The sequence below is a fragment of the Nothobranchius furzeri genome, chromosome 5 (assembly GCF_043380555.1).
Source record: "Nothobranchius furzeri strain GRZ-AD chromosome 5, NfurGRZ-RIMD1, whole genome shotgun sequence".
NCBI lineage: Eukaryota > Metazoa > Chordata > Actinopteri > Cyprinodontiformes > Nothobranchiidae > Nothobranchius > Nothobranchius furzeri.
In genome coordinates, this window is record NC_091745.1 from 7,800,194 (window position 1) to 7,811,833 (window position 11,640).

An 11,640-nucleotide genomic window follows, 5' to 3' on the forward strand; every position below is an offset into this window, starting at 1 on the left:
CCAAATCGCCTCTCGAGTGCTGTGGTGAGGGCCAGGAGCTCATGCTGCTCTGACGCGGCTAGGTCGAGGAGTACCTGCAGTGCATCTCCTTCCAACGCTAGCGCTAGGTATGTAGCAGCCTCACCGTCGCTCCAGCCATTATGTCTCGCGGCTAGCCGTACTTGTGAGAGGTAGGGCTCTAGCGGGGTTAGCCCGTTATACTTCGGTACTTTAGCTGGCGTTGCAGGCATCACTGCTCGCTGTCGGGGGCCCGTGTGTCGGCCGATGGAGGCAGCCCATCAAGCATTGCCCTAGCATCGGTCGCGGCGGGACGCCGCCTCGGTGCGCTCGCGCCATCGGGGAGCTTACATGGCCGCTCACATCCTCTCTCTTCAATCGCCAGCTTTCCAGGCGGGTAATGTTCTCCTCGATAGCTTGCTCCAGCCTCCGAATGTCTCTCTCCATTATGGCAAGGGTGAGTATCCCACTTCTGACACCAATGTGGTGAGCTCAGTCACGGAAGAGACAGGTTTCTTTGGGAGCACCCGTTTAATCTTACACTCCTCAGCACGGCCACAGCAACAACAAAAAAAAAGGGCGTGCTCTCATCGGAAAAGCAGTCGCCGAGAGAGTGCGTCACCCGTCACCACAACATGACAACAAGCACATAACTGTAATAACAGAACAAACCCCGAACAGCCCTGGCCCGCTACAGTATCTTTGAGGACTATATCAGACAACATGGAATCCCTGAATCCATTCTTATTGATCAAGGCCGTCAGTTTGAATCTGGCCTCATCAAACATCTTTGCACCAGACTTGGTATCACGAAAACTCGGATGTCACCATACCATGCCCAGTCGGATGGCATGGTTAAGAGACTAAACCGAACTTTGAAAGACCAGCTTTCTAAATTCATTGCACAGGAAGGAAGTGAATGGGACCAGTATCTGTCACAGTTTGAAATGGCTTATAACTCCAGTGTTCATTCCAGCACTGTCTTTTCTCCTTTCTTTGTGGTGCATGGCAGAGAGCCCCTTTTGCCTGTGAATGTTCTGTTGGACTGTGGACCCGCAGTGACCACTGTCACGCCAGGTACACCAGCTGCTTATGCTACTAGTCTTTCAGCTCTCTTATCACATGCTTTTTGGAATGCGGCTGAAAACTCTGCTTCAAGTAAGGGACGTCAGAAACACAACTGTGGGTGTCTGAATCCACGGGTAGGATGCTTACGAGTATGGGTCCTTGCCGGTCTAGCAAGGCCAGGTCAACACCTCTATGAAGAATTTGCCACCAAAGTTTAAAATGATACAGAAAATGAAAGTGTAATGGGCAGATCTGGTAACCATTTAAATATATTTAGTATATATAGTAAACCTGTCCTGCAACAGCTTTTAAAGGTACAATTCACACGTAAAATTTTTATGTTAATATCTTTACTGCCCTCCAGTGGCGTCACTGAAGAAGTGCAACTCAGCTCTACATGTTAAACAGCACCTTTAGGTATTAATCCCTTTATTAGATATCAATATAAAGGTTTATATGGCTCGTGGATGAAAAAGTTAAGTGTTGGATTCATCATTAAGAGTAAAACTCTGCTAAATCCTATCAAAATCATTTAGTCCAGTAGCATACAATAGATATTCTTTTTATTATAGTGCATTTATCAGAGGTTACATGATGAGTTTTAAAAGGCATTAAAAGAAAAGAAAGAAATACATATGCACACGTGTCATCTGTACACAAGTGATCTGGCAAATTAAAGCTTCACATCTGGCCAAAGGATGATAGAAAATGTCACGTTAAAACACTTCTAACAGACTTGTTTCTTTTAATTGATCAATACTTTATTAATTCAATGAATAAAATAACAAGGTCAAAGATTAGTCATTCCATTACAACTTTCAAAGAAAAATGTCCAGTTATAGAAAACAAAATTGGGAACTTGCAGCTCCCTGTAGAGGTCAGTGAAAACTAAGTGTGCAGCCATCCTCACTCAGCGGGAACTGTTGTAGACTGGGTTCTGGTTCTGGGAAAAAAGGTGTGAGGAAAACTATTCTGGTTACCCTGGAGCAACATTCTTAGATCTGCTGGTGTAGAGAAACAGAGAGAGTCGGGGTGGGTGTGGGTGTGTGTGTGTGTGTGTGTGTGTGTGTGTGTGTGTGTGTGTGTGTTTACTGCAACAGCTGACGGATAAAACAGCTGCCTTCACACATGCACATGTTGCGATGTGTTTGTACAAATGGTATAATGTCGTGTAAATACCAAACAGGGGACGCACCCCCACCTGAAGCACAAAGCCTGGAGCTCTACATATGCATTTATAAGGCTGTTTTAAACACCTCAGATTGAAAACACGCCATCGATCACAGCAACGGCGTCGGGGACATAAGCATGAACACAAAAGCTGGCTGCTGCCTTTTCTGCAGACAAATCTAAAACTCAACACAACAACGCCTTTCTGAAGTCAATCATTTGGTCCCAAGAGTATTTCATCCATAAAAGGACAACACACCTGGTAACAACCCCCCCCCCCCCCCCCCCCCCCCCAAAGGAAATAAAGAGCGAGAGTGGGAGCAACTGGTTGTAACAATGAACCGAGTGTATCTGAAGCCCGGTCAGGCTTCAGCGATACAAACACACCATGCAATAGTTACACTCCTCCAAATATGTAAACATGCACAACTACATTTATTGCCTTTACCAGATCCAGACTGGATCTCGTGACCTTTTTCATTTGGGAAAAACACAAATCTATTTAGGAATAATAAAGCAAAAACGTTCAGCCACGACTGATCTGGATCAAAACCATTAACATGTGGAACTTAGCCACATGCATAAGTGCCAAATATGAATTATTTTGATCAAACACCTGCAGCTTCATGACTAAACATTTTAAGTTGTATGCATCGTTTGATCACACAAGAACGCAACACTAATAATTAAACACTGACCGGATGTTAGAGCTTTGGAGGGTGAAAGGAGCCATACCATAAGGTTTTAATGTACCTAGAAACTGTAAAAACTGATTTGTTGCCATTTGGTTTGTTTAGAAACATTCGTTTTGAAGACACAGAGCACTCAGGACCGTTCTTTGCTTTTAGCCTTGTGGAAACCAGCACCGTAGGACGTGCCGACACCGGAGGAATGGGTTGACTGAGAGCTAACCGTGTTCAAGGCACAGCAGGGCTGCTCCCACTTAGCTCAACACACACACATTACAACTCTCACACACACTCAACGTTACTTCTCCAAACACACACATACAGTACATGGATGCTGAGCAGCACTGGCCACGGGTCCAGAATTACTCAGAAGAAACGGAAAAGGCGAGGAGAGGGTGGGACCGAGGCCAGTGCTGCCCCCAAAACACTGCAGACATGGCCGACAGATGGGGGGTGGATCATTTAGCGTGCTTTAGCTGGCTTGAAAGCCAGTCCAGACCCTCATAGAGCCCGTCTCCACTAGTAGCACATGTGGCCTGGATATACCAGTTACGATGGCGGAGGGAGTGCAGGGCAAGCTTGTCCGTGATCTCGGCTGCATTCATGGCATTCGGCAAGTCCTGGCAGGGCAGAGACAACATGAATAATACATTAGAGAGGAAATTATAACATCAGATCAAAGACAGATTGCCCTTGCCCAGCCTCCAACATGCCTCCATCTAAAAGGCTAGGTTATCCAGAGTTATCGCTGTAGTTATGCTGCTATAGGCTTAGACTGCTGGAGGACACACTGACCACTTTCCACACTCGACTACTTTCATCTACAATCTGCTAAAAACACTGCTGCTCACCATTTAAACATTCTCCCTCTCCTGATAACATTTGACTTTCTTTGACATTGAATACGCTACTACTAGTTTACCTGTTTAATTATAAATTCACTAGGATAAATACAATAAAGTTTATCTCTCACCAAATAGAATACTTACTAGGATGTGCTTGGGTAAATAAAGGCCCAGGCCTGTATTAGAGGATTTACAGCATTATTCCTTGTGTTTCCTTACATATCTGAGCTCAGCCCAGTGTTTACTTAGGTGCTCCAGTGTGCTTTGTGTGCATGTGGGTATATGGATCACTGGGTTGAGGGGGTTAATTGTCAAAGACATTTGTGGGATCTTTTTAATCTGTAAAGCACTTCGAGTTACATTTTTTTGTATGAAAAGCGTTTTATAAATAAAGTTTGACTGATTGATTAACAAACTTCGATCTTGCCATTTTGGCTGTTGTAGACAAACTGTTTAACAAATCTTTTAGTGCCGGCTGGCTTATCCGAACAGTAGCAGCAAACTGAGCAGGTTTCGGGTTATATATATATATATATATATATATATATATATATATATATATATATATATATATATATATATATATATATATATATATATATATATATATATATATGGTTAAATCCGATCTTTCCCACCTGACTCCAATCCGGTGAAAATCACGTGATTGGACCAGATTTCCCATCACGTGATTGGATCAGCATCCCTACCTTGCACTAAAGGACACGATTCTTAAAAACCTTCCCAGGTGAGACTTCCTACACCAATGACCCTGCATTCAAAAAAACTGACCATTGCAGTGTGAGTGATGTCATTTGTGTTCCAGCCCTCTGAAATACTGACCTGGGTGTTCTCCATGTAAACAAGTCTACACTTATCGAGCAGCAAGCCCAGGTGCTTTTATGAACGCCAACACAAACGTACCTGTTTGTTAGCGAACACAAGCAGCACAGCATCCCTCAGCTCATCCTCAGCCAACATTCGCATCAGCTCCTCCTTGGCTTCCCCGATTCGCTCTCTGTCGTTACTGTCCACTACAAAGATAAGACCTGGAGACAGAGAACAGGCGCTTAATGGGATGTAGAGGAGGATGAGGCCATTTTCATAACAACCGAGTGGAAGGACCAGATATGTTACCTTGTGTGTTTTGGAAATAATGCCTCCAGAGTGGCCGGATCTTGTCCTGACCACCCACATCCCACACCGTGAAACTGATATTCTTGAACTCTACAGTCTCAACATTAAAACCTACAAAAAGAGAGAGAGAAAGGGACATTATGCATATTCAAAGTAGCTAATATCAGCTGGTGATCATCTTTGAACCCTGCTAATAAAGCAGTTCACCAATGGTAGGGATGGTGGTAACGATCTCTCCCAGTTTGAGCTTGTACAGAATGGTGGTCTTTCCAGCAGCATCTAGTCCGACCATCAGAATCCTCATCTCTTTCTTGCCAAACAGTCCTTTAAAGAGACTTGCAAAGTTCCCCATCTTGGTGTGTCTGTAGGGATAAACACAGAGTAGTTAGGTTATTGACTAGAGGGGCTCAACTATAAAGACTTTAAACTCAACACCAAATACCACCTTGCCCAATTTATGTTTCAATTACTAAACAGAATAAAGAAATCTGCCTGAGGTCATTTCCAGTATTGGTTTGGTCAGCAGTTCTGTCGTTTCTGCTACTTGCAGCAGAAACTATTTCCCTTAAAGCATTTAGCTGCAAAATAAACACACATTCAGATGAAGCAGCATTCACTCTTTGAGCAGGAAACATCGTTCTGTAGAAACATCAAAATCTTTGTTTTTATCTCAAAACTCCACCGCAAGTCAGCAGCACCCACTCATGAAAGAGTTTCATCTGGTTCACTCCTCCGCGTTAACCGACAGACTCCACCCAAAGGCTGGAGGTGTAAAACCTGCACACCTGTTACTTCTACAATCACCAAACAACAAAAAGCCTTTCAAGTGTCCGTGGTGCCATGTTAAACCTTTAACTCAGTAAGGCTGGGGCCTATTGTGTCATACGGGTCTGCAGCATTGGTTTTAACAACATTCATACCACCACGCATCACCTGTGTTGGGTTTCATTTGGAAAACTAATCAAATGAAGCAGAAAGCAGCACTTTACCGGACTAAACATCCAGTACTGGGTTGTACTCAGATCATACATGGGTTCAAAATACCTATTCAGACAAAATAAAAACTATTCGATACAACCTAAAGCCAGAAACTTGACATGCTGAATTTAAAAAACGTAAAAATAAATAATATGTAACACAGAAACTTTGTTTTGGCTGCATGAACAGCTTAAACACTGAAAGATTAACAAATCAGCATTTTATAAAATCAAACTTCCTGAAAATCATGAGAAAAAGACAAAAAAAAAAGGAGCATACATGTTCCTTCCACATCAAGGTGACATAACTATTATGTCTCATTATTTCCTTCTGACACAAAAACAAAACATTTTTTACTTGGATTGATAAAATGTTTGAAGTTTCATGAGTATATTAATGTAAGACTTGCCATATCACCTAAAAAAAATATATATATATATATATATACATATATATCACACATTTATTTCTTGCCCAGTGATCAATCATACAGCCACCATTTAACACCAGTTGTGTTGCTTTTTCCTTGGGAAAGTCTTCATACTCTGTGTGCAAAAAGGCACCAGCATGCATCAGCTTGTTTTTCCAGGTTATTGTGAAAGTGAAGAATGCGACACAGATAAAGAACAATGAACAAATGAAGCTCAATTCTCCCGTCTACAACACGGGAATGAGCCTTTTTCATTCATGCTACAGAAAACCCAAAGGTTGTTTATCTAGAGCAGCTTTCACAGAAACAAGGCATCGTAAAATAAACATTTAGTAAACAAATGGGTTTTGTAAAACATTTCATAAATTACAGCCTGCTGCAAAACAACAAAACATCTAAGCATATTTATTTATCAAGGATGAAGAATTTGTTTCACAAATGTTACAATGTTCTTGGACCAAATCAGTCAAATCTACTGAGAAGGTTCACACACACACACACACACACACACACACACACACACACACACTGGGTGTTTCTCAATGCCAAGGAACCTTGCCCTGACCATCTTTGGTGTATTCTTACTGTGTCTAGTTTCTAATTCCATTTTTGTTTTTTGTTTTTAAACACAGGAAAGGTTTCTCTTTATCTTGCTAACATTTCGTTTGCCGACTGCAAAACATCCTCAGAGCGGACGCGCTGGGAGGGGAACCGAGCCCTTAGACGACCAGTATCAAGATGGGAATTATTGAAATACGCGCAACTTTGGTCCAACTGACTTGTGGGAAAAAACTGAAATATTTGATTTTGCAAACAGCCAGAAAACTCATGCATGCTGCACCAAAAGCATAAAAACAACAGGTCTGTTGCTACGATGTGTTGTCATGACCAACAGCTGAAGCCGAGTGTCAGAAACATAAACTCAGATAAGAAGCTGCGTTCAAACACCAACTACACATCCAGTTTAAAATGTTGCTAGACAGAAAATAAAACATAGGGGAAAAAAATCCTGTTTGGACGTTACATCCTGGTAACACAACAGACCAACACCGGTGGGAAACGTATGCTTTCACAACACCGCTGAGCTTCCTGAAAGCACACACTGCATCATGGTTGTTTGGTTAGCGTGAGCAGGTGAGGGCTTCCAAACCCGATGACGGCTGTCAACCACAATCCTATGATGTAAAACCAGTTATGTAATACGAGGCTAAAGGGCCTGGCTGATCCATTACAAAGTAAAACAAAACACTTTAATAAAGCTGGGAGCACCCTGAGGTGTGTTACAGAAATAATGGCAAGCTGGTATCGACTGTAGCTCTCTGGAGGATGTTTAGCTTTCACACGAGTTCAGCTGCTGACAACGAAGCTGAAAAGTTTGGTTTTAATGATGCAGGTTATACAAGCTACAGACTTCAATGGATGAAACAGAACAGACATCCATGGATCAGTCGTCTGTTTAATAATCACAGAAGGTAACAAGAAGTGAGAATTCCCTCTTTAATTTGATGAAATCGATGTTTGTCGTTTTATATACATTTAAAACATCAGGAAAAAGGTGTTGTGCAAAGCTAAAGTCTAAAAAGTGTTTTCTGTTTGTGAATATGAGTTGATAATAACAATAATAATAAACAACGACGTACACAGATACTTATTCCTGGTAATCAACGTGACCATTAAATTGCAAAGTCGAAGTTTAAAGATTGAAATCAAACTAAAACAAGGTTTGGGAGCTCAATCAAATTCAAGCACTTTGAGCATTTCAAAGGTGAGTTTTGAAGATTTCCAAGCACTTCAAACCAGTGATGATTTACACATGTGGACAGTAAAGCCCTAAAAGAGAATGTTAATTAAAAGTTATCCTGCTTTAGTTGAGTTTTCTAGCCGTTCCAAGCCCTTAATTCTAATCCAAGCACTTTTAAAAGCTTAAAATTGAAAGATTTTTCAAGGATTTCAAACACCAGATGGACCCTGTTGAAAAAAACAGAGCTACACAATCCTGTTTGAAGAATTACCAAAGTAATCACAATGAACTGAACAAATGTTACCATCAATAAATGAAAAGCTGTGGCCCAATCTTAATTATTACATTTAATGGTGCTGTTTGTGTTACATTTAAGCCAAGGTTATATACTTTAGGAAATTTTGAAAAAAAAAAAAAAAAAAAAAAAAAAAAGCTAAGCACTGGACGAGCTTTGACTTCAGGTACATCGATGCTTTGGGTCTCTGTCCCGTTTTACTTGAACTGGACCAGCATTTCTGATCGCTGAAGCCTCACAGTTCTTGTAAATGTACCAGATTATTTGACAAGGCTCACAAACTGCGTGCATCGATAATAAATCAGTCACATTGCCTTCACTCATTCATACGTTAAGCGCCGTCAGCTGACCGACACCCACGTAGAGAAATGCTGAGCTTTCATAATAATCATTCTCATCTAACAATTACTTTGCTGTGAGTTACCTTAAATACTAAATATCACGTAAAGCTAGTCCTAGAAAAGACGAAACACCCTTTATGTTAGGAATGAACGTGTAGGCAGAGACAATGAATGAGAGGCTGTGACAGCTCGCGGACGCGTTAGCCTGCTAGCTTCAATGAATCACAACCGGCAGATTTACGTTGGAATTCAATTCACAAAGCTCCACGTTCAAAATGAGAACAGCTACTTAAACACACACTGAGACCAGTTAAATGCTGGTTTCGAGTAAAACACGAGGAATGACGCCCGGGTGTTTGCTGAAGTTACGGAAACTGTTAGCGAAGTTTTAAACCAGGCTTTCAAACCTATGAAACTCATCAAAAGCAACGATATTCGTGGGAATGTCGGCGAATACTTCGTAATTTGCTCTAAATTAAACGTTAAATGAAGGCTTGAGAATGATATTTAATGTTCCTAAATAGAAGTTATACCTTTGATGCTAGTCCTCGATCCGCCTTCGCTGGTTTTGTTCAACAGCAAAATGGCGCTTGATGGTGATGTGTCGAAAAAAGTACCCCTTCCGTAAAAGAGAGAGAGAGAGAGAGAGAGAGAGAGAGAGAGAGAGAGAGAGAGAGAGAGAGAGAGAGAGAGAGAGAGAGAGAGGAGAGAGAGAGAGAGTGTGTGTGTGTGTGTGTGTGTGTGTGTGTGTGTGTGTGTGTGTGTGTGTGTGTGTGTGTGTGTGTGTGTGTGTGTGTGTGTGTGTGTGTGTGTGTGTGTGTGTGTGTCCTTCTTCTTCTGTCACTTTTAAAGCTTCCGATAGCAGCTAGCTTGACTGCGTTAGCGCCACCTGCTGGTCCAGAGCGCTGAACGAAAGGAACGAACACAACAAACAAAAAAATATAATCCATTCTCTTTTTGCTAACAGGCTGAGTTCCTGCTACTATAACTTCCTCATAAAACTTCACCACCTCTATGTCTTATATTTCCTTACACAAGCCTGTTAGGTGTTTTAGATCATTTAATACTTTTAGTGAACTAACTCGTTAATACCACCTCTCCGTTGTGCACACCCACTTTTCTGATAACACTCTTGCTTTGAACCACCTTGTTCTAGCAGAAAGTCTGTTTATTTGGTATAATTCAGCTGTGGTGGAGATGCGTGCCTGGCTGGTTTAAACTTGGATTTGTGAATCTAAATTATAGATTCTGCACTGGAATATCTAACCCTTGGACATTCAAAATGCAGGTGAGTATTTATAACATCATACTATCTGCTTTAAATCTGGATTAGATGCATAAACCCTGACACTTGCAAACGAGAGAATGAATTGATTATTGAACGTTTTAAAACTAAAAAAGTTAAACAGTTCAAATATTTTTAGAACGTAAAATGCATCATAGGTTAGAAGTGATAACTGAGAATTACACTTATGACAAATCATATCTTTCATAACGTACAAATGGGCTTTCCACGGCATGGAACATTTTTTCAGCAAAACACCGGCGGCCTCTCCTTCTTCGTCATCATCGTTATCGTTTTCAGTTTTTCCTCTTCTTCTTTGTATTTCAATGTAGCTGCAAACATTGAAACCTCTGATCTGCGCCACCATGTGGTTTGTAGTCAAATAGCGTGAAAATAAGCGACAGTTAGTTTATTAAATTCAATTCACCCTCCGCATCCACCTGTGTCCGCCCCACAGAACAAAGGAAATACAGATGAGAAATCTGACTCTGAGGGTTTGCAAAGCTTTGAGCTGTCAAAGACTCCACTGTGACCGTTAAGCAGGAAAGCGGTGATCATTTGGTTCACATCTCTCCTGCTGTGTGGGAAAGATGATGTGTTGTTGGAGCAATTTGTGCTCAAAGCTAGTTCCCGTTGTTTACTCCGCATTTTACAAAAAGAGCGAGCATACCACAAAGAGGCTATTTTGACCCGTAATATTAAAACTGAAAACTTGTGCTATTTTTAATGTTATTCAAGCACACACACACACACACACACACACACACACACACACACACACACACACACACACGCACGCACGCACGCACGCACACACACACACACACACACACACACACTTGAAGGCTGATCAGATCAGGCTAACCTCCATTTTAACAGATCTGCAACGGACAGCTTATGTTTTTATGTTTATTATTCATAATCTTTTTTGATGGATCTTATTTTTCACTTGTATGTGTTTACCATTCCACGGAAGCAAAGTCCTACTAATGTGAGACGCTCACCTGGAAATAGAAAAAGATTCTGACTCTGATGTAATCTTTTTTTTCTTCCTTTTCTCCAAGTGTGTGTGCTGCTGTAACAAATGAGTTTCACCACAGTGGGATTATTCTATTCTATTCTATTCTATTTTCTATTCTATTCTATTCTATTCTATATGATCTCTGTCGCGTTGGCTGTTGTGTGTTGCTGTTGTCCAGCAGATGGCGCTGCAATCCTGACTGGAATATGATGTAAATCCACTTTTCTCACCTCTCCCGCTCTCCGACTGTTGTTCTTTTTATCAATTATGCGATTAGATGCAATTTAATGATGTAATATATTATGACCCATACAGAAATAAACAAACAGGCCTATAGCACGTTTTAAAATTAGGTCGTAGGACAGTTAAACAAGTCCTTGTGCACTTTTCACTATGTTTCTGTTATTGAGAATAAATATACATATATTTGAGTGGGAAGGCTGTGTCATGTTAAACACATACATATATTTCCGTTGTTCTGACTTTTAAAACAGAGAATAAGAGATGATGACCACATAAAGTTTAACCAATCCTGATTTCCTCTAGTGTTTCTATTAAGTTGTGCACCTGGTGTGGTGTAGTAGTGGGAGGGTGCGGAGGAGGATGCTTCCAACCGGCCCAGCCTCCCCGCGGACCACTGAGC

The 11,640-nt window shown here is 41.3% G+C and overlaps 1 protein-coding gene across 1 annotated transcript; it reads right to left on the reverse strand.

Annotated features, from left to right (window-relative positions):
• Positions 1-2,826: 2,826 nt before the first annotated feature.
• Positions 2,827-9,326, reverse strand: arf2a (ADP-ribosylation factor 2a). The gene is made up of 5 exons (XM_015948706.3): positions 9,225-9,326; positions 5,114-5,268; positions 4,907-5,017; positions 4,694-4,818; positions 2,827-3,544 (listed from the first exon to the last, which is right to left on the reverse strand). Exons 2-5 carry the CDS (start codon positions 5,256-5,258, stop codon positions 3,383-3,385), a joined length of 543 nt encoding a protein of 180 aa, XP_015804192.1. The 5' UTR covers positions 5,259-5,268; positions 9,225-9,326; the 3' UTR covers positions 2,827-3,382.
• Positions 9,327-11,640: the final 2,314 nt, after the last annotated feature.

What these genes read in the sequence shown, in the direction of transcription:
- arf2a (XM_015948706.3), bottom strand. Translation starts at nt 5,258, where the DNA reads ATGGGGAACTTTGCAAGTCTCTTTAAAGGACTGTTTGGCAAGAAAGAG. An exon ending in TTATTTCCAAAACACACAAG is followed by an intron (nt 4,819 to 4,906) that starts GTAACATATCTG and finishes CTCTGTCTCCAG; the next exon opens with GTCTTATCTTTGTAGTGGAC. An exon ending in TTGTGTTCGCTAACAAACAG is followed by an intron (nt 3,545 to 4,693) that starts GTACGTTTGTGT and finishes CTGCCCTGCCAG; the next exon opens with GACTTGCCGAATGCCATGAA.